At 37.7% G+C, this 22,678-nt stretch overlaps 1 protein-coding gene across 6 annotated transcripts in view; it reads left to right on the plus strand.

Annotated features, from left to right (window-relative positions):
* Positions 1 to 22,274, plus strand: part of LOC102692365 (E3 ubiquitin-protein ligase Midline-1) — a 158,223-nt gene extending 135,949 nt beyond the window's left edge. For all 6 annotated transcript variants that reach the window (XM_069178889.1, XM_069178890.1, XM_069178891.1 and 3 more), the window contains exons 4-10: positions 2,156 to 2,263; positions 8,106 to 8,254; positions 11,501 to 11,628; positions 12,234 to 12,377; positions 16,887 to 17,048; positions 18,461 to 18,668; positions 20,305 to 22,274. In XM_069178889.1, coding sequence (XP_069034990.1) covers positions 2,156 to 2,263; positions 8,106 to 8,254; positions 11,501 to 11,628; positions 12,234 to 12,377; positions 16,887 to 17,048; positions 18,461 to 18,668; positions 20,305 to 20,653 — 1,248 coding nt within the window. In that variant the 3' untranslated portion in view covers positions 20,654 to 22,274. The remainder of the gene's footprint in view (positions 1 to 2,155; positions 2,264 to 8,105; positions 8,255 to 11,500; positions 11,629 to 12,233; positions 12,378 to 16,886; positions 17,049 to 18,460; positions 18,669 to 20,304) is intronic.
* The last annotated feature ends 404 nt before the right edge of the window (positions 22,275 to 22,678 follow it).

Below are 22,678 nucleotides of genomic sequence, written 5' to 3' on the forward strand. Positions count from 1 at the left end.
CTTTTAATATGCTTTTGTTGGTTTTCCTGTAAAGAACAGAGTGCGTGTTATATTCACGGGTGGCTAGAAATGCAAAGTGTTGCTTGGCTGTTGAAAGAAACTTTCCCCGGGGCTTGTCCTCCTGGATTCCTCAGCTTTGCGCGTGGTTCAGAAGGCATGCAGTCTCAGTGACCCCACAGCCTTGTTCGTAGATTTGAGTTTACCCCTGGCATCCTGAGAAGAGTACAGCTCCTCTCCACAAACCTGGTGCTACAGTATAAGCACCATATAAAGCAAGGATCATGTTTTATTTAATGACACAACAGTAAAATGCTCATTTTTGGGAAACTTAAATTATACCTTCTTGGTTTTCTTGGCATAATTCAAGCTGTCTCGCCTCCATGCTGCCAAGCCAGCATGTATTTCCTGAACACATTTGCTTTCCTGCCGTGACATTTCTTACTGCTGTCAGTTCCTGGAATGGAATGTGAGTTTCAGTCCCTTTGATAGCTGTCTGGTTTCCTGATGTAAGGAAACTCACCTTGATACTGTGGCGACAAACTCTTCTCCTGCAAACAACTCAAAGATAAAGACAGTGCTGTTTCACCTCGTGATTGTCCATTATTTGATTATTTTTTAACTGTATGTTAGGTAGGGTAACAAAAAAGAACATGACTAAAGTACTTAAAGATTTTTCATTTTGAGCTGTTGCTGACCTTCCACTAAAGGCAAATGTTGCTGTTTAGAGCAACAATAATAAAACTCTTGATTGAAGAAAGGTTAATAGCATGTTTATATTTTTTGCCTGAATTTTGTACATTTGTTCAGTGCAGTGAAGCCTTTTACAATAAATGTCATGTTTAGCCTGGTTCACTGTGTCATGCTGCAATATTTAAGCAGTGGGACTTTGCATTTTAAGTATTTTTCTCTCTTTTGTCTATTCTAGTGCTATTTTATTGGGTTTTATACAATCTAGAGAAAAAATGCTTACATAGCCCTGAGGAAACCCAGTCTTATGCGCCTAATAGTTCTGGGCGCAATAAATGATTTATGTTTTATTAGGCTTTATGAAATATTAACAATAATTGTTGTTTTGATAATTTCTCTTTATATTCGCTAACGTGAAAAATGTAGCCATCGGGCAGTGCTAATAAATGCAGAGAACTGCGTCACTTCTGAATTTTGTTTTCACACAGATGATAAAAGACAGCTGCATGAACAATACTTGGTGATAATAGCGCAGTCTTGTTATGTGACAAATATCATTCCTCAGGCTTGCTCATGTTAATATTCTGCCTTGGAAAATCTTTGTCAGCAATTATTAAAGTAGAAAAAGGAGCAGCTGCCTTAAACAATGACTGCTCTTGGGATCCTGTGAGAAAATCCTGATTGCTTTTCTGGGGACCAATTAGTTGTTGCGAACAGACTATAATGAATTGAATGACTCTCTTGTTCGTAACTACAGTACACTCTACGCAGTGTTGAGTAGGTCACTCTTGTGAGTGACCATTGCACTCCAGATTCATTAGGGCCCAACTAAAACAATCCAGTCTTTCATGCTTTGCTCACAGTTTTCACAGGTTTTGTTAAAATTAAATACTGACAGGCATACAGCATCTGAGACCAGAAAAGCCAAAGACTGATAGTATTTAAATAAAGCATCCCAGTATGTGAACATTTTTCCTGGGTATGCCTCACATGTTTTGGAAATAATTGAAAACTGAAATATTTGTCTTCCTGTTGCTATTTGTCCAACCTTGACGTTTTACAGACCTTTCTCTGTGTTATTTAAGCCTTTCTTAAGATTATATAATAAAGACTCTTGCATGAGAAATGCTGATGCCTAGACTGAACTAGCAGGTCTGGTTTTTGTTTCTTCAGATTATTTGTAATGACTTTTTTTCATCAGAGGAATCTTTAAAAACTGCACATTCATAAATCTGGAGTATATTTTAATTCTTAATATCACGCTGTGCCGGGCATGGTAAGTACAATAAATCGATAGTATCCTCTAACATCTTGTTTTCCTTCACCTCAGGATGTGACTGGACTGCAGGTGTGTCATCCTGGATATGTTTTTAAAGATGCCTTGATTATACTGTACCTTCAGACCCACCCCCTCTTAGGGAACAGTCTCATTTCTCCTCACAGCTGTCTTCTCTCTTTGTCCTATCAGGTGAATGCAGCCAGACAAGAGAACAAGCTGATGGAGGAGTGTGACCTCTTGATTGAAATTATTCAGCAGAGGCGACAAATTATTGGAACAAAAATCAAGGAAGGCAAGGTAAAAAAAATGATTGTGCTATCAAATTAAAAAATCTCCAAACATTTTTTGAGAAAAGTTTCAGTATTTGCAGATCACTGCCTTTAACAGCTCTGATTGGAAAGATGCATGTGGGATTAACATTACCTCTCAGGCCTACCGTCATTGGCCTTATAATTGACACTTTTACCTATACAGTATGTCCTCACAATCCCTTTAGTCAATGAAGCTTCATTGTCCCTCGTTTGTTGAAGCTATTCATGAAGTTTTCTTTGTGGGGTAAGATGGAAAGGAACTTGTAAAGAAACAGACTGTCATCAATATAAGTTTATCAATGATCATCAAGATGGAGAATTGAACTGCACATGGCAATAGTTTGGCTAATATTTGACTGTGTTCTGATTAATTTCTTCAGTTCCTCTTATAAACGCAACATTGGGACTGTTGAGAAGCTGTTTATGGTTTATTAGTTGCATTTCCAGAGGACATAAACTTCTTCCAACCCAGGTTCCCAGTTTCAAATCAATATTCCCTACTTTTACCATTCTTTATTTTTACTCAGTGACTATAGGCACATCCCTCTCACCTTTGCCAAAATGGCTGATAATGCAGTATGATCCCATGGAAGAGAAAATCCATGACTTATCTACAGCAAGACCATTCATAATAAATTAGTGTCCCATGATCTAATTTTTTAAAAAGCACCGGACCCTTTTATTAGATACACAATGTTAACATTTGAATCGTAGAAGTCGATTTTCAACCAACTTTGGAATGCTACACATTGCACACATAAGGATGCCTGCTGTTCTGATTAGACTGGTCAAACAGACCTATGACCTATGGGCGGGTATGTTCATATTTTCCTTGAGTTGTTTTTGTCTGGTGCCCTGAGGTGATTAAAGTTTTGTTTTTAGCCACCCTGACACAGGAAAGTCAACGTAACACAAGGGAGCTTTGTAGGGTAGAATTGAGTTTGTAGGTACAGATTCTTATGAGGAAGTAAACAAGTCTATCCTAAACCTTATCCAAAAGTAAACCATTTACACACTTCATCACATTTTCACAGGTAATGTCAGAACTTCTGTTTAACAGCTTGAATGAAATGATTTCCTTGAAAAATGAACAAAAAATAAGAGGCACCAAGATAATGAAACAGGCATTCTTTTGAGACATGCAGGGTTCAGATTAAGTTTTTTTTTATTTTCTATTTCCATCCAAGGTGAGCTTGTTTAACAAAATCACTGAGCAATCTGACACAGAATAGTCAGAGATGAGAGGAAAGTTTTCCCCCGACACAAGTGAAGTTTTGCTCCTGGCCGCTCTCTGGAGCCTGTGTCTAAACATGCCCTGTGCATAGCTTGCAAGTTATTTCACAAATTAACTGTATGTATACTTATTCTTAAAGATTATGTCTTATGTCTATTCAAGTTTTAGAATTTTTTAATGGACACCATTCATTTTGAGAAACCATGTTTTAATGATTAAATGAACTTTAATCTAGATACCTTTTATTATTTTGCTTTTAAATAACCCTTTAACCTGCAGTTTTGTCTTTGTTCTCTGGAATGCCATTAGGAATCTGTTCCCCTGACACTCTGTAGGGCAGGAAGGGTATGAACTGTTGTAGGTTTATTGATTTTTGACAAAGAGAATGCTCTTGAGCTTAGGAACAGGCCAGTGTTACAAGGTGAAAATTTTCCACTTGAATTAACTTACAGCATGATGGCAATTTTTAGTCTCCGTGGCTTCAAAAACACGGAGTGCAGACAGGGTAGCATTCTGCAAGATCTTTCTGTAATTTCCATTTTTCTAATTGTGAAACTTGTACAAAAACCGTTTTTTTGCCCTCAATATTTAGGATTGTTTTTTTGACAGTGCTATTGTTATCTTTTGTTTCTGTGGCATTTTCCCTTTCTTTAATTTTTTGCTAGAAAGCAACTAGTTATAAAATGTGCTACATACATTTTCCTTACACTGACAACTCTTGTTTTACTAAAATGTTTAATTGCTGAATTCGTTTTCATCTGCATTCATACTTTATTCAAGCAGGTTATGTATCACTGTTAATTGTGCTACAAAATGTGGACCATTGTGCACAGCAGGCAAGTTAAGAGTAACTGGGAGAACAGAACGCCAAAAAAACAAGAATTAATTTACCCACTGTAAAGAACGTTTGGATAAGTGAAATGAAATGAGCTCTAAAGCAGACAGATTTTCTTTACAGTTTCCTGGTGTCCCACAGGAAAATGGGAGGTGTATAACGTGTTCCTAAACATTAGTGATTATCCCTAGTAGCCACACACATAAATGGAATGAATACTGTGCAGATGTACAGTTGTACTGTGTTACAATATATGAAGTGCTTAATCTTTATTTCTAAAGAACATTCTGTCTACAATTAAATGACGTTGTTGAACTGAAAGTGACAGGCATATGTACTAAATAGGCCAATTCCATTACTTCAAATAAAGCAATAAACTTTTCTATTTCTTTAATGTCAGATATCATTTTCTATTCACCTATCGTGTGTACCATGATGGTTCTTTAGTTACTTATGGATCTATTCATTTGTCATCAGCTTTCAACTTACATCATTTTATAGTTTGCCTGCAAGTCTGAGTAAAATATCTAAGCTCCTTCTCTTTCTTTTCAGTGTCTTAAATTGATCTGATGTTAGTTAATCCCTCCTCGCATCTAAAATGCTTCCAGTCGACGTCAATGAAAGTTATGCATTTTTGAACATCGCTTCTAGTTTTGCAAAACTGTTTTTCTTAAAATCCGCTTGTTAGCCGAGAACAGTGATGCGCTGTCTGACTTCCTACTACTGAAACAGCTTTCATGTGGGATGATATATTTTTCTACATGCATAATAGTACAACTCTTTTAAACCTGGTCCCAGCAGTAGCTTCCTGGCTTTCACACAATGAACCGCAGACTACCTTTTTTGCCTTTCATAGCCACAACAAATCTTTTAACCGTTGGTCTGAAATCCCTTTATTTACATTATTTACAGTTTGGAACTAGAATTAACTGGGTTGAAAAATTTTCAGCTTCCTCATTCATTTTTTATTTTGTCCCAGGACAATGTATGTTTTACTTCAAAGGCGTTCAGAGGTCTTTAGTTACACAATACACATTTATGAAACACTTGTCTTACAGACAGCCTAGTGTCCTGAATGCACATGACCGTATTTTTATTATACAAAAATAGTCAGACTTTTACAGTACTTAATTTTCAGCTGCTACATGCTGTGTGTATCTTTACAATTAAAGCTAGAATTTAAAAAAATCTAATTTTCTATTAAACTGTCCTTTACAGGAGAGTGGTACAGATACATGCATGTATATCTGGAGTGAAGTCTATATGACTACTCAGTGGGAAAGCAGTGTAATTGCCCTCAAGTGCTCAGAGATTATGATAGTACAAGAGGTGTGTTATCACACTGCTTCACTCTGTACCTAATTCAATTACATGGAAACGAAATGTGCCTTCAGAAGAAAGTCTTTTGAATTTACGTAATTCAGTGAAATATGCTGAATTCCCACAGAAACTGCTTCATGCAAAACAAAATGTCCTGTGTTTTTTTTTTTCTGAAGCAGACTAGTTTGTCTTTCAGCTTTATCGTTAGGAGGGGCGTTATTTTTTATTACCTTGACATTCATCAAAATGCAACGTTTACTGAGGTTCTGATTTAACAACGTGATCTGTATCTAGCAGTTTGCACATAAAAAAAGTGCTGATCTTGAAGACTTGGGATAGGGTTTAGTGCCATCATCCTCTGTTCAGGCAAACACACAGCTGCAGTCCTTTCATTTAAGGAGAAGCTCCTTTGTTCTCAATTGGTATGAGGTGCCATTTATGCTTTTTATTTTTTGTTGATTAGAGATTAACACTGTTTCCTGAGTTCACACCTACAGTACCTGAGGTTGAATTGTCCCTTCAAGCTCTTCTAACAGATGAGACTTCCTTCCTAATTTTGTGTCAAGGCAAAAGCCGGCCTGTTCACAAAGGAAAGGCTAGAATATGTGTGGTGCAGGATTGGTACCTGTGGGAATTAGGGTTGAATTACTGTGTTGGCTTGTTGGAAAATACATTTTGAGCACTCTGCACTGTGCAAATCCCTGCATTGTTCAAAGGAAGCTCTTTGCACAGTGCCCATAAGCAGCTGAAACAACAAATTATACATGGAAGTGCTAAAGTGAAACAATACACTGGTATTTGTTTTTGTTTTAGAGAGAATTGTCTGGGCATGATGGTCCTAACTATGGTGTCATACATTATTATGTGTTTGAAAGAGGTCATGGAATGAAATGGGGAGAGAAGAATGTTTGAAATGCCCTCTGAAGGGGACATTATAATTATGTTTCTGCTTCTTTTGTTTCTTTTGGCTTGCAGTCCATCTATATATGGACTTAAACTTTCCTGTTTATTATTTCTCATTGATCTACCATCAGGCTCTGTCACTGAAGTTCCCTACGATTGAATAAATTCAGCATCCTAGGCCTGACAACCTCTAACATGCTGACTTAAAAAACCGCATGGATTTTAGGATTACAAAATAAAATTCCTAACAGTTTACACAAGTAATGACGAATATGGCATGTATGTTTTCTGTTTTTATATATAAACTTGGTCTGCTTTCAGCTTGGCCACAAAAGAAGGACATGTTGTGCATCCTGAATTTGAACTTGTGTGCGCCAGCAAAACATAACTGTTTTGTATAGTTATCAGCTTGTTGATGCACGTTGGTTGCTAGGGAGTTGTTCATTTTAATAATACATTTGTTGATTGCTATGGGCAACCTCTTAAAGTTTAAAGATGTAAATATCATAACAACCATGTCATGAACAATTTCAGCACTATTTCCTGAACAACTGCTATTCTTAAAACAAGGAGACATGCAAGCAAAATTTGCAACACCTCTTGATCTTTCATTCAATTTTTTCCCTGTGTTCCAGTAATGTACATACAGTATAAATCTCTCCCACACATGTTACATTAATTGACCGTGGATTGTTATGGCATTTCTGTCTCTTTTTTTAAACGTCATCAAAATATTGTAATCTCAAGGGTGCAATTAGTACTTTATTTGGATATTGTGTATATTATGCTTAACCAAAGCTGACATGGAAAAGGTTTATGCCTTGAATGCATATTCTCTTCCAGATGCTTGAATAAGAGTTTAGGAAATATTTTTGTGAAGGAGGAAGGGTTTCATTCATTTGTAAATCTGATATCTGGTTACCAGCTTGTAACAGTGTTTCTAATAAGATGAAAAAGGCTATGCCTTTTGAGCCAGAATGTCTGCCCAGACCGAATGTTTACATGCTAACGGAAATGCATTTGTAAATAAGATTTTAAGATCAAAGCTTAAAATGGTCTCATCTGAAGGCCTCAAGAATTGATTTGGTATTTCTTAAAATGTTATTCAGTAAACTTTGGGACAATATACAAAAGCTGGCCTCAAACAAAGGAGGTAAAAGGATCACAATCTAGAATTCCTGAAGTTCACAGTTCGAATGGCCATAGTAAGAATTGGAAAAAATAAACGTTTCTTTTCAGAATCAAACACAGTGAACCTTTCAGTGGCCGTTCCTCACAGTTTTACCATGTGACAGTATGTGAATTATTTACATTTTTATAACTCCTTGGAATCCAGCTGGGCTCTGTGGTATTTAAATGTGTTTTTGCCCCTGTATTTGCTTGCTTCGCTATGAAACAAAGTCATTCATTATTGCTGCGTAGAAAGTCCCTCAAGAAATGACGGAGAGGCTTTTGCGGTAGCGGATGTAGCTCTACACCCGACTGAACAATTCACATTTTTCTGTTTCTCTTTATTTTCCTTTCCTGTCTTAAAAGGTGGTGAGGCTGCGGAAACTGGCCCAGCAAGTCGCCAACTGCAAGCAATGCATAGAGAGATCCTCATCTCTCATCACCCAGGCTGAGCACACCCTCAAGGAGAGCGATCATGCTCGTTTCCTTCAAACAGCAAAAAACATCTCCGAGAGGTAAAATACAGGCTGGTGTCTTATTACATAATAATAATAAACTTTATTTTATATAGCGCCTTTAAAGGTGGCTTCTCAAAGCGCTTTACAAGATGACAACAACAATTAATAAGAAGAATACATAAGATAAAACACAATTACAATATATAGAGGGGACATAGATGGTGGTGCTAAGAAAAGCAGAGGGGTGAAGAATGGAACCAGTTAAGTAAAGGCTTTTCTGAAGAAGAGGGTTTTGAGTCTGGATTTGAAGGAGTTTAGAGAAGGTGACTCTCTGACATCCTTGGGGAGAGAGTTCCAGAGCTTGGGGGCATAACAGGAGAAGGCCCTGTCACCCATACAATGTAGACGGGCTTGGGGGACAGTAAGGAGAGCAGAATTTGAAGAGGTTGCGAGGTGGGGAGTAGGGCGATAATAGTTCAGACAGGTACTGAGGTGCCAACCCATGCAGAGCCTTCTTCTGCTTTGAGTCTTCTTCCTAGTAGTCAGTACAGCACCTCTAGTAAAAGCTCAAATTAAGTTGATGAAATTCAGCCCACACAAAGGGAAATATATATTTTTTTTAATTTAGAGAGCAGTTCTCTAAAAATGGCATTTTGTGATTCCACAAAAGGAATGCATGTTTGTAAGAATCTGTTACATAAGAACTCAACATGGCTGCATACTGTAGCTTGTCCCAAACTCCCACAATCCTGTACTTAGTTTTTTAATGTACAGTACCTCGTACCTGTTACCTTGCAGTTTTGCACTGTGGTTCATGTTTTACTGTTCATTCAGAATAAATCCATCAGATTGACTTTTTTAGTGTCTTTGAGGATTGTGGATACTTGTATCAGGTCCCCTTGTAATATTCTCTATTCAAGACTAAAAAGGTTCTTTCAACCTGTCAGTGTAGATCATTCCCTTAAGCTCTGGAATGTATCTGGTTACTCTTCTCTGGACAGATTCCAGAACAGCAACATCTTTTCTTTAATATGAGCAAAAAATTGCACACAGTATTCTAAATGAGGCCTTACTAGCAAATTATAATGGCCATATTTGTGGCAAACAGCAGTCTTTTCATACCATGGTCACAGGGTAAGTCATTGATGTGAAATCTGAAAAAGAAACAGGTCAGTTTTCTGCAACATTACTTCCGCTTCCAAATTTTAAGCTTGAAGAGTTACGCTTCTCTTTTTTTAGCAACACGAAATAAAAAATATTGAGTTAAAAAAATACTGGGCCAGAAAGATATCATACTTTAGACAACAAAGTATGTGAAAATATGTATCGAACATAGTTATGCTGCCCAAAGAATTAGTAGTCTTTGAGAAGTACAATTCTATAGTTTAATAATTGGACCATGACAATTTCATCAATAATACGTGTACATTGATTTCAGTGTATTTAAGTATTATAGATGCCTAAACTCTGAGCAAATATTTAAGGATTCAATCTTTTTTCAAAGGAAGTAATGAAGACCATTTCCCTAAAATATACTATTTCAGAGAAGGATACACTTTCCAATAAACCTCAGAATTATGCATTGTATTGGATAGACAAGAAAACATGGAATTATTGTTGTTTTGAGTTTCTCTCCTAGCAATAAAAATATGCTTTACCGCCTAGGGGAGATAAAATAGCTTTTAGATTTGTACCTCCATTCATTTTGCAACACATTGGCATTGATGATAAAAACAAAACCATATGTGACACCAGATGTGATTTTCTAGGGTCTATGACAAATAAAAAGCTGCAAGTCACTATGACAGTACCAAAGAGAACATCAAATCCTTCTCTTGTTCCATAAAACCTACAAACTATGAAGGAGAATTAAGCAATATAGCTAAAACTGTGGCCTATAAACGAAAATTTTGTCAGTACCAATCTGTGAACGTGGACAGAAATGTAGGTATTCCATCTATTTTCTACCCACTTTATCCAGTACAGGGTCCAGGGCCTAACCTGCCAAGCAAAGGGCACAAGGCAGAATACAGTCTTGGTGGAACACATGAACACACACACTCACACTAGGACCACGTTTTCCAGAAGCCTAACCTATCAGTAACCTATAACCTATCAGTATGTCTTTGGACTGCAGAAGGCAAACAGAGCACCCAGAGGAAACCCACTTGAACACAGGGAGAGCATAAAACCTAAAAACAGATAGCGTCCCAGGTCTCGACTTGAGCCCATGGCGCAGAAATGTACTGTGGGTATTCTCCGACCAAATTCCAGTCCTCGGGAAATGATTAGAATAGTTTATCTAGTGAGTTACCAAAGAAAATGTTCAACCCACTGCCCCCTATTGTTTGGGGTACTACATCCAGCCCAGTGTCCTCTGCATCTCTGCTTACCCCTTGGACAGCACCTAATGGAGTTTTAAATAAAGGTTTGACAGGAGGACAACCCAAAATCATGCTACCTTCTGCTCACCCAAGTGGGTTTCTAAAACCTCTTTGTGCATATTTGTCCCTTTCATCCCTCCCTTCAGTGACAAATCATTCTTGCAGCAGCTCTTTAGGAGGCTGCGATGGCTTTGTCCTTACTGATCTTGACCGAAGGTGGTGTTCCTACAGTCGAGATGGTTAAGCAGATAAATCGAGCTCATTGAGATACGTCTAAAGCAAAACTAAATCTTTTTGTATCCGGGGTTACCAAGAAACATCTTAAATGTTTCCTTCATCCATATCACTGATTGGTTGTCTTTTTTTCCGTGAAGCGTCGGAGTCAAATCACAATTGTTGTAGTCCAAGAGGAGCCTGAAAAATTTCGAGTCAAGTCGAGTTTGAGTCCCTAGTGCCACGTTCTGGAGTCTGAGTTGAGTTCCACTGGAGTCGAGACGATTCACAGCAATCTTAAGTCAAGCCCAGTGAAAGATCTAAAGTCAATACGCATGTATTATTCTTCAAAGTATTCATTGATACCTTCTTCAGCAGTTATTGAAATGACTCGAAAAATAAGGAGGTTGCATTTTAGTGTCAGGTATGACATTTAAGTACATAATGTGAAATGAAAATGCTTAATCTATAATTTTGTTTACAGCACGCCTAAATGACATTTTATGTTTGGGATCCCTAATTATTTATTATATGCTAAATGATTGTATTGATTTCCAAGAAATAACTACTGCAAGTAATTTCATTTACACATAAACTATTTCTGTTTTTAAGTAAGAGAATAGAACTACTGTCTATGCATTTTGTTTGAATTTACAAAAGAATACTTATTCCTTAAAAACTAATCTCAATGATGGTTATACTGCAGGGTTTCCATGGCAACAGCATCCTCTCAGGTGCTGATACCAGAGATCAACCTGAATGACACCTTTGACACTTTTGCGCTAGACTTTTCCAGGGAAAAGAAAATGCTGGAGAGTCTGGACTATCTCACGGGTAAGATACAACATTATAATTGTGAAAAAAAGTGATAATTAAAATATCTCCAGTTTATCTGTGTCTTTGTTGAGGGCCTTGATAACCTGATAACTTGAGTTATCTTGTAATATTGTTTTGGGATTCTGCTTCAACTTCCCTTTTTTAACTTTCCACAGACACCCATGTACAAGTCATGCTATAAATCATTATTATTATTTAGTTTTAGTTTATTCCAGACCAACCACTTGTTAACTGATAGCTAGCTTTCCTGATTTCAGTCCTAGATACACTACCTCATATTTTCCACTTTTAACCTAAAGTTTTTGTTTCAATTGTTTCATTTCTGTTGATCTAGCAATAGTCTTCTTTTACTCTGTATCTTTCAGGATTCAACCAGTATCACATACCATGAGAGTCTCTTTTGTTAACTGAAGGTGCATGTACTGGGCTAGAGTTTTGTCTTCGGTGTTGAGTTTAATTATTATAAGCCTTTTCTTACCATCAACACTAAAATTGAACTGAAATTCATTCCACTTTATGCCCATTTCACAATGTTTCACTTATGTGACAGCATCATGGAGAGCTGTCACCTAGCATCAACACAGAAATCTCTATTTTTCCAGCTCCAAATCCTCCAGGAATTCGAGAAGAGCTGTGCACCGCATCTCATGACACAATCACTGTTCACTGGACCTCAGACGACGAATTCAGTGTTGTCTCCTATGAACTTCAATATGCCATCTTCACAGGGCAAGCCAATGTAGTCAGTAAGTATCCAGAACTTTTTTGTTGTCACTCTGCTCTAGTTTCTTATTGTATATGCCCACCAGCCTCTTTACCCTGTCCTATTGTCTTTAGGTTATTATCTCCCCTTTAGTTCCTTTCTAAAGTAGGAACCAATAGTTTTCATGGATCATAAGCGTGTAATACAAACAAAAGAAGGACATTGAACCCATTTGGAGCATCTCCTTTGTTTGCCAGTAGCTATGTGATCAAGGATCCCATTCAACCATTCTTGGAAGAAACAAGGGTATCAGCTTTGACTAAACATCTGGGTAACACAGACTTCACAGGGCACTTTACTTTAATAGTATAATCAAATAAAGAAAACCATATTTTATGTGTGACACAGAACCACAAGTTACATGGCGAACAATAGTCTGCTTTTGTATTTCTGCCCCGTGTTTTATTTGCCAGGAACAGAGTGGGCAAGCCCCCTCCACTTTTAAAAGTGGGTGGTCCACAGCTCCATCTGCCCTCCTGGCTCCAGTGCCCCTGGTTTGCATATGTATACAATGTAATATTCCATATTTCTGGAAGCATCTGGTTTTCCAAATGACACAATTCCCAGCAGTGGATACATGGGCAAACTCTTCTCTCACTGATGTTTCTTATTATTCCTTCAGAAGTAAAAGTCTGTTCCTCAGTCTCTGTGTGGTTCGGGGTGAGGGATGGACCTTTTTTCCTCTCTTACTGCTTTGCCACTTGACATGTTGCAGACAGAAGCCATGTTTATGCTCTCTACAACTGCAGTGACCATAAGGAGTATTTTGAGTGCCCTTGATGACAGTCATCGTAATCTTAATGTATAATTACTACGGAAATAATCGTCTTGTACTAATACTAAGATAAGGCCTTTAAGAGTGATAGGAAAGTACCAGAGAGGTAGGTACAATATTTTCTCTACTTAAAAGCAGAGAATAATAACATTTCCATTCCACTGAGCATGTTTACAGTACATCTAGTTTTTCTGCTGCAAGTCTTTGGCTGAGATTCAACTGGAGCAGAATATATAGGCTGACTGAGAGTGGATTACAGGATTAAAGGGCATGAATTGCCATGGTTCATATGAACCACAGACTGTCTGCAATATTTCATGTGGTGATCATTGAAAAGGGCCATGCAATGCTAAATCATGCATTAGACTGCTCCTGCTTCAGTGCATGATAGGCGCTGAGCCTGTAATATGAAGCAAAAATTGTTACCGACAATTTAAAGATCCTTTTGGTGTCAGCCAATAACCGGCACATTTCTAGAACAGCTTTTTTTTGTGCTGGGACACAGCAACTCTTCTGCTTGACACTGTAGTGAGCAGATGAGCAATAGAATTCAATGGGAACGCTGATCCGTCCTGCTGTGCTATTCAAACAGGACTTGAGTGGCTTGCCCTTATGCAGTTGATAGAGCATGCCGGCATAGAAGATTACATTTGCTCTGCAAAGGGATTATCCCACAACTGAGCTATGAATACCAAGACATACAAACTGGAAATTGCTGCTTTTGAAACTTTAATAGCGAGGATGACCTAATCAGATGTACTTGGTATACACTGAGGTGACGTGCTGTAGAGCCATAAACTGGGATCGGGCGGACGAGTTGATCGATTTACAAATCCGTCAAGGAGGCAAAAATAGTCTACAGCTGACACAAAGGGAGTGTCTTACTAGTAATGCGCAGATCCAATACTGTTCTTTTTTCAGTCTCTTTTTAACTCTCAGCTGCTTCATGTCTGTTTCACGTTCAGTCAGACCACCATTGTGTTAACACCAGTGCCAGTCTGTCCTAGTCCAACTCATTCGGCTTAAATGTAATGTAAATGTAATGTTAATGTTCTGTAGCCTGTAAAAAACACATCAAGTTACACGCTAGGCATTGTTTTAATAAACACTAATTCAACTCAGCATGATCAGAACTCATCCCAAAGAAGACTAGATACTACTGGTTACATTATGACACAACCTTCCCAATGTGTGTTTTGTGTAATAACGTAACCGGTGTGTCGCTTTGGTTTCAGAATAACTTGGCTAGCTGAGCCATTCAAGCAGCTTAGGTTTTGGATGCAGGAAACATGAAACGTACTGCTAAGTAATGCAAACGTATACTATCAGCACTTTTTTCAAACAAGTCTAAAAGTCTGGTAGAAGGAATGTGCAAATTCACTTTTTAGTCAAGGTGATAAGGAGTTTATGCACATGTAACTGTTCTGTGACATTGTTTCACATTGAATTGTTCCAGCGAGCGAGCACTGAGGACATTATGCAGTAGAATCTTATCTAGCCCCAAGATATGGATAATATGAACAGTAGTTGCATTAGAAACAGCACATTAGCCACTGGGGCATAAGGACCTACAGAGTAGAAATAATTTCTTCTTATCCACAAGGAGGTGACGAAGGAGGATAAAATAGTCAATGAAAGTTACAAGTTGATTATACTTTTTTAGAACAGGTAAAGGCTTATTCCATGTTGAAGGGAAAAGTAAACAGAGGCAGTGTTTTGGCTTTGGAGCTTTTTCCAGGTCTTTTTCAGGACTTTGTTTTCTACTGGAAACACAAAATAATCACATCTTGATCCAGCTCATCTTTCTAGGAGACTAGTATCTCTGTGTTTAAAGGTAAAAACTTTGTACTTTGCAGCTGAGTTTACAAGAAACCGCATACACAGTGAACCTACTGAATTAATCTGGCTGGTGAAACAAACATGATAGACCTAAATGTAATAATTGAAATATACAGCATGGGATCTTTAAATACAAAGAAAAGCCACAAAAAAGAATAAAAAGTATAGTATAAAGTGCACAGTAGTATAAGATTATTGCATTATTGTGTTGCCACGCAGGACTCAGCTCTAACTGTTTACTTTAAAGAAAATAAATGTTTATTTTGTTAGATGAATAGCTTTTATTTTAGGGTGCAGGATATGGCCTGAGTAGGGAGGCATAACACTCACTCACGCATTCTCACTCACAGTATGCAAAGAGACCAGCTTTGAAAATTGAAGGCATATTGTAATCACAGTGTTGGTCTGTAGTATATACTGTAAACCAAAAGGAATTTACCCAATTATTGTAAATAAACTGTAAGGTCGTAAACTCAAATCCTATTTGTTTCTCTCTCAAGGCACCAACTTTAAATTCAAAAGAAGATTGCTCTTAATCAGTAGTCTAACCAAGATACATGAGTGCTCATCCTCTGCCTATTTCCTATCCTGGGCTGTCAGATCTGAGGCACAGTACCTGAGTATCCATAAACTATGTCTGATTACAAGTCAGCCGGATTTTGATCTGAGATTTATAGGAGGAAATGAATTATATGAATGCAGAGAGCTTACCATTCCCTCCTGTGTGGTTAGAATTTAATTAAAAAGCTGCTTTTTCTCTTTGTAACCAAATTACAAAATTACTGTCCTCATGATCAGTTTACTTTTGCTTTTGAGTTTCTGTCCAAACCACAAATGCAGAGGAATGTATGAAATGTACCTTTGTATCTCTGTTTAGAATTACTTGGACTTGAATGGTCTGACACTAGAATAAAAAGTGGAATTTAACAATAATGGAAAACAAATTGCACAATGTGACTGTTCAGCCAACGTCTCCATATCAACAGTCTTGAGCCATTAATTTCAGAATAATATAAATGACGAAGTAAAAACCTTACATTCTTCTTTTACCACATAATGGGAATATAATACTTTATACTTCATAAAGTATAAGTATACACATAAAGTATTGTATGTACAGTATAATGCTTTTATTGGCAAACCTTATAATTGTTCTGTTGTCATGAAAAAAAAGATCAGAAAAAGCATTGATTACCATCCACTAGCTCTTTCTAGCACATTTTGTAGTTTACTGGGATATTACCCACAAAAATACAACCAGCTACATATTGGAGAAACCACAAGAAGATTAGCTTCATGGACCAACAGAAACTAATACCACAACATTTCTAGCTGCCCAGTACTTCATAAGCCGTAATCATGAAGTCAAAGACATTATCATTCTTGTGAGTTTACTGCATCATGTTTATGTTACTTTATACGGAGCAGAAGAAGGGCTGTGTTCAACTCCCGTTAAAACAAATGTGTTTTGTTTTTTTTTCATTTCAACACAAAAGAGTTTTCTTTGACTTTGCAGGCAAAACGGACATTTTAAATTCTTGACTTAGAATGATTGCAGATACTGTTGATATTAAGACTTATTTGTATTACTCAAAAGGTGTTGTGCACACAATTTTTTTTTTTATTGCTTACTTTTAAATTGGTCTCTGCTGGGGGTTGAAATGGTACACTCGATACCCACTCACTCACCCTTCATTTAAAGTGTATTCTTAAAAAGTGAAAGTTTTGTCCACTGCAGTGCTCGAAAAAACAAACACATCTGTCTTTCTGCCAGGACGATTTATTCTGAATTCTAGAAGGTCACATCCATTGGCTTATAAACCGTAAGTTGTGCAGGGGATTCATATTGACTGGGTATGTGTGTGTTTCCTTGTGCAGGTTTATGTAATTCTGCCGACAGCTGGATGATTGTTCCCAATATTAAACAAAACCACTACACCGTGCACGGCCTGCAGAGTGGGACAAAGTACATCTTCATCGTCAAAGCTATCAACCAGGCCGGCAGCCGGAGCAGCGAGCCAGGGAAACTGAAGACTAACAGTAAGTGAGGAGCGTGGAGTGTGTGGAGTTCCTGCAGCCATCGGACAGCAGTGAGCTGTCACCCTCCTTTGCTTATGATGCAGTTATCTAACCACAGGGCTGTTAACCACATGCTGGGATCGAAGGGTCAGTTTTAATTACAGAAAGCTCATCCATCAGAGCTCCAGAAGAACAATGGTGAACGTGTCATGTAATGTTAGAAAAGCCTCAAAGCCTGCCAACTGCTGTATGCTATTCCATACAGATATCAGAGGAGAAAATACTGTGACTATAGAACATTGGAAAACCAAAAAAAGGAAAACCAGACCATTCATCTCATTTAAACTGTTTTGGTTTCTTAGTAGCTAATTGATTTAAGGGATCTTATCCAGCCATTTCTTCTTAAAAGGAACCAGTATCAGCTTCAACAATGTGTCTAGAAGGTCTGTTCCTGTAATAGCCCTTCCTATTCTCAGTCTTAAATGCAGTTAAGCATAATTCCCCACTTACTGTATGTCTACTAATCCATGGATTCTGAAGAAACCCATTGGGTTGAGTTTGGCAGTATCTTTATCAGAATACTTTGATCAGGTCCCCTCATAGTCCTTTCTGTTTAATACTGCAAAAGTGTCGTTCAGTGTAGGACATTCCTTTAAGCCCTGGAATGTATCTGGTTCCTTTCGTCTGGCCTGATTCCAGAGCAACAATATCTTTCTTACCGCAATTGTGCTTGCTTTTCTAAATGAGGTCTTAAGAAGTGCAGTCTACAAAAACATGTGCATTACATTGAATACCTCTGCCTGCAATTTGAGAATTTTCTTTTATGAGGAACGGTATGAATTTTCTTTTATGAGGAAAGTATTGATTAACCTGATACATAAAGTATTGGATTTAATTGTAGTTTCTGATTGGATGCAATCTAAAGAAATGTCCGTAACCACCTCGTAGATAATATAAAAAAGGACAGTGACCTCATTTGTTCCAAGTAAATATTTATTTAACTATTTTATGTCATATCTATTTTTCATTCGTTTTTTAACTTTTCTTTTTCTAAAAAATAGGCTATTGTGACCATTATTCTCTTTAAAAATGCATATATTGCTTTCCAATCACTGTTTTATTTTGAATTCTTTCAGGGTGCTTGAGTTAATGTTTTTCTCTTCCTTCCATGCCATATTAGGAGTGATAAAGCTTATATTTGATTCCAATTAAAACTCAAAGAACTCTATATTTTAAACATAATATGTTAAAATATGATGTAAGATTGATAAACATTTTTAATATATTTAGAATGACTTACATAAAAAATAAAGAAGGAAAAGTGAAATTACAGTATCTAACAATTCCTGGAGAAACAAGGTACACAATTGTTTTTTTTACGCTTTGTTACAGGCAGCACAGAACTAGATAACACAGTATACATTTATTTTCAGGTCAGCCTTTCAAGTTGGACCCAAAATCTGCCCACCGGAAGCTGAAGGTTTCCCATGACAACCTTACAGTCGAACGTGACGAAACCTCTTCGAAAAAGAGCCACACGCAAGAGAGGTTCACCAGCCAGGGGAGCTATGGTGTGACAGGAAACGTGTACATTGACAGTGGGCGGCACTACTGGGAAGCCCTTATTGGCGGAAGTACATGGTATGGCTCGGCTCTGCTTTAATGACCCCTCACTATTATTGACGTGTAGTGCCTGTGGCCTAACGTACAGCTGGAGCAGACGGTCACTTATATATGACACTCATCCACAGGCTGTGCAAGTGTGGTAGAAACCGTGAGCTTTGAGGTTTTCATGATATTTTATCATGACCCTTTTAACCATTGAAAATGTTTCTGTTTAGAAGAAGTACTTTAACTGGTGTAAGTGAATTTTCAGAAAACATTTATTTATAAACCGAGACATATGCTTTGATTATTTCTGGATTTGAATGGAAATCCAATTTAAAAGGTAGAACATAATTTAAATGCGTTTTTCATGAAGTACATTTCATTCATCATTTACAGTATAATGCCTCATTTAATTGAGTCCATTCTGTTGACTGCTGACCTTAAATAGTTCAAATGATATAGAGCTTTATGCTGTGTGAACTGTTAGCATTTTAAACCTTTTATTCCATCACGTAGGTTGCTAGGATAGCACCTGTGTTAGTTTGCATTAAATTTCAGATCTTGTAAAGCTCTGAACGAAAGCTTTACAAAAAGAAAGAAAGCCTTACAAAACTGTAGACTAAACTTTCACATTTATTCTTTCATATGTACTGAAAGTGAATTGATTGATTGAACACAATCTGTAAAGCTGCTGATGAAATTAAACAAAATTCTTTAATGCAGTAAGTACATAACCATAGGGTGCAGTCTGCTTATTTGGTCCTAAAAGTCTTATTTAACTAGAGACTGACCACATCAAGAGCTGAACTGAATCAGCACACAGCAAGTAGAGTCTCCTCTTGCACTCAGCTGACTGTCTGGAAAAATCCCTTCATTCCAAGCTGGTACAAAGCAGTTTTGCCATGGCTTGCCAAATTGTAAAGGGATCTCTTAAACTTAAACTTGTAGCTATCCATCTGGATTTTTTTTATGCACAATTAAGTGGGATAAAAAGGCGGTGATGATCTAAGGGTCCAAATGGCTACCGCCATATTCAATGTAAATAAGCCTGTAAAATTCCTGAGTGATGCCTTCATACTGGAGCAAGAAGGAGTTCTTTGTAGCCATTGGCAGCTTTAGAATTCAGAGCTTTAGTAACCTTCGGAGTAAAAACCAGCCTGAAAGTGTGCATTCAAGCAAAGCCTTCTCCTGTTCAGATCGGTATCGGATTTACAGGTGAAGATAAATACAGTAAATAAAAAGACAAACATAAGCCCTACAGTCTGTTCTTTATGTTTTATGAATTATTCTATTGTGGCACCCTTTGAAAAGGGCTTTTAGAAACTAATAATTTGCCAATATCCAAAATATTTTGATCATGATTGTGATCATATTCAAAGCCACCAGCGCACTGTCAAGGGCAGATGGGCACAGAATCTACTCTCGGTGTGCAGGGGGGGTGTGTGGTACCTGGGCAGGGAAGGAGCTGGGTGCTCCTGAACCCTGGACCCTGGCCAGTATCGGCACTGTACTGAAACCACCTGACCCAATATGCAAAACTGCAGAGTATCATGAATACTGGTTAAAAATGATCAAGCTTGTTTATTCACATCAAGTTAAACCCTCCTAAATCAGAGCGCATTTTACCCAGATCAATGGAAACCCTTACTGTTTGTTTTGCTTTTGGAAGGTATGCAGTGGGGATCGCCTACAAGTCTGCCCCAAAGCACGAGTGGATCGGGAAGAATTCGGCCTCTTGGGTTCTGTGCCGCTGTAACAACTCCTGGGTGGTGCGACACAACAGCAAGGAGCTGCCCATCGAGCCGTCCCCACACCTGCGCCGCGTCGGGGTGCTCCTGGACTACGATAACGGCTCCCTGGCCTTCTACGACGCCGTGAGCTCGCAGCACCTGTACACCTTTGACATTTCCTTTGCGCAACCCGTGTGCCCTGTGTTTAACGTGTGGAACAAGTGCTTAACTGTCTTAACCGGGCTGCCCATCCCAGATCACCTGGACTGCACGGAGCTGCAGCCATGATCGCCACGGAAACATGCCCCAAAGGAAACTCCGTGAAACTTCTTCGGGAGCAAATATGTCGGCTGTGGGGGGAGAGAGGAGTAGAAGAAGGAACACCTGTGACTGGAACTACCGTATTTCCCACCATTTTCTACAGACCAGCCAGCACAAAGACTGAAATGTTCCCAGTGCTGTATAAAATGTACAAGCCATGGCTTTAAATCTTCTTTGTACTTATGCTCTGATAGTATAAATTATTTATGGAAAAAAAGACAATAATTCGATAAAAAAAAATGTTGTAGAATTTTCTTGCTTTGCACATTAATGTTTACTATTTTATTTATGCTTAGATGATTTATTTGGGAGATTTGTTTTTAATTGGTTGGATAACACTGCAGTCCTTTTATTAATTTTTAAAGAAGCTTATTTTGGACGGTCCTGGGTTTCTTTAATCGGGGTCCTTAACATTGATAAACATAACTGAAGTGTCGTCTTTCAGTCGATATTGTAAAGTTGTCTGTCCAGCATTTGTAATCAGCATGTTAAAGTAATAAATCCTGGGGAGTGTAGCCTCATGACAAGGTCTTCAAGCAGTAGGTATGAGTTACATAGTGAAAATGTGTACATTTGTGTAACTCATTGTTGTATTATCTTTAGTCCTGTTTAACTTTCCACAAAGGGAAATATGAGCTTATTTAAACCTCTTACATTTTTTGTGTTTCACACAATCTAGGAGTGAATAGGAAATGATTACGCAATCGATAAAAAAGCAGGTTGCTGATGTAGCGGCAAAGAAGCTCAGGGCAAATTGAGTTTCAAAAGAGACATTTATTATTTTGAGTTACAACTTGCAAGCCTTTGAACAGGTCAATCAAGTCAATTAAACTTCGAAATGCATTTAAAATGTTTGGGTCTCTGTCAGCTCCTTCATTACATTGCAACAACAACAAACAAAAAAATATTGAGAAAGTTCTGGTCTAAAAGGCAGACTGGAGAACCTGAGAAGATGACTTAACACTTTGTGAACTAATGACAGAGATCAGGCCAAAATGGACTTTAACTTCAGTTTTATTGGATACAGGTTGAAACCTGCTTTTAGTTCAGTATTTTTTGTTGGTTTTAGTTCAAACACTTTTGTTTGGACTACATCCTTTGGAAGCCAACTCTTCCTCAAGCTTTAATTGTAAATCCTAGCTGCAGACCTGCTCTCACATATGGACTGACCACTCCTTTCAATCTCCAGTCAGCGTCAAACTCTTCTGAAAGAGTCTGCTTTCTGTGTGCTACACACCGGTGCTTGTTTTTTTTTATTTTGACTTCCAATTCAGATTTTCACTTGTCTTTTCCTTTTGTTTCTGTAAGATTTATTTTGCAATATTCTGTGCAAAGTTGGTTTTCAAATGAAATCAACAAATTAATAAATTGTTACCATGTGATATAAACATTATATGAGTGTGAAAAGATCTTAGGTGCTGAAAACCATTATTCTATTTTTTTTTCTTCTGTTGACATTCCGTTCTATTTGGATAGCTCTGCAGAACATCTTCAGCTGGATATAAGGAAAAAAAAGACCAGATTCTCAAGATATTTGCATCACATTGCAATTTTTGTGAACACAAAAATAAAATAAGTTGTCGTAGTACTTTGTATCATTGATTTAATCACTCAAACAAGTCAGCATTTCCAGGGTCTGAAGTATTAAGTGGCTTGAAACTTTGCAAAAACTGATTTTGAAACTTATCCACCGTGTGCTGCATTCAAATGTCAGCAAAAATCCAATTATAATTGAGGGTTTTTTCCCCAGATTTTCTCTGATTTTTTTTTTTATCTGTAATTTACAGTGTAAGGCCTCCTGTCTTAACATATTGATCTTCACAGGAATCTGGAAATGGAAATATTTTTCCATTTCTGGTTTATAGCATTTAGTGAATTGTTTATAAAAAAAAGTTTTGGAATGGTTTTGGAGAAATGGCACGTCTCTAACCGACACCTGGCAGGGTCACATTTCAAACGTTTGGCCAAATTCTAAATAACGTGACAGAGAGA

This window comes from Lepisosteus oculatus, chromosome 15, assembly GCF_040954835.1.
Source record: "Lepisosteus oculatus isolate fLepOcu1 chromosome 15, fLepOcu1.hap2, whole genome shotgun sequence".
In the NCBI taxonomy this organism is placed as follows: Eukaryota; Metazoa; Chordata; class Actinopteri; order Semionotiformes; family Lepisosteidae; genus Lepisosteus; species Lepisosteus oculatus.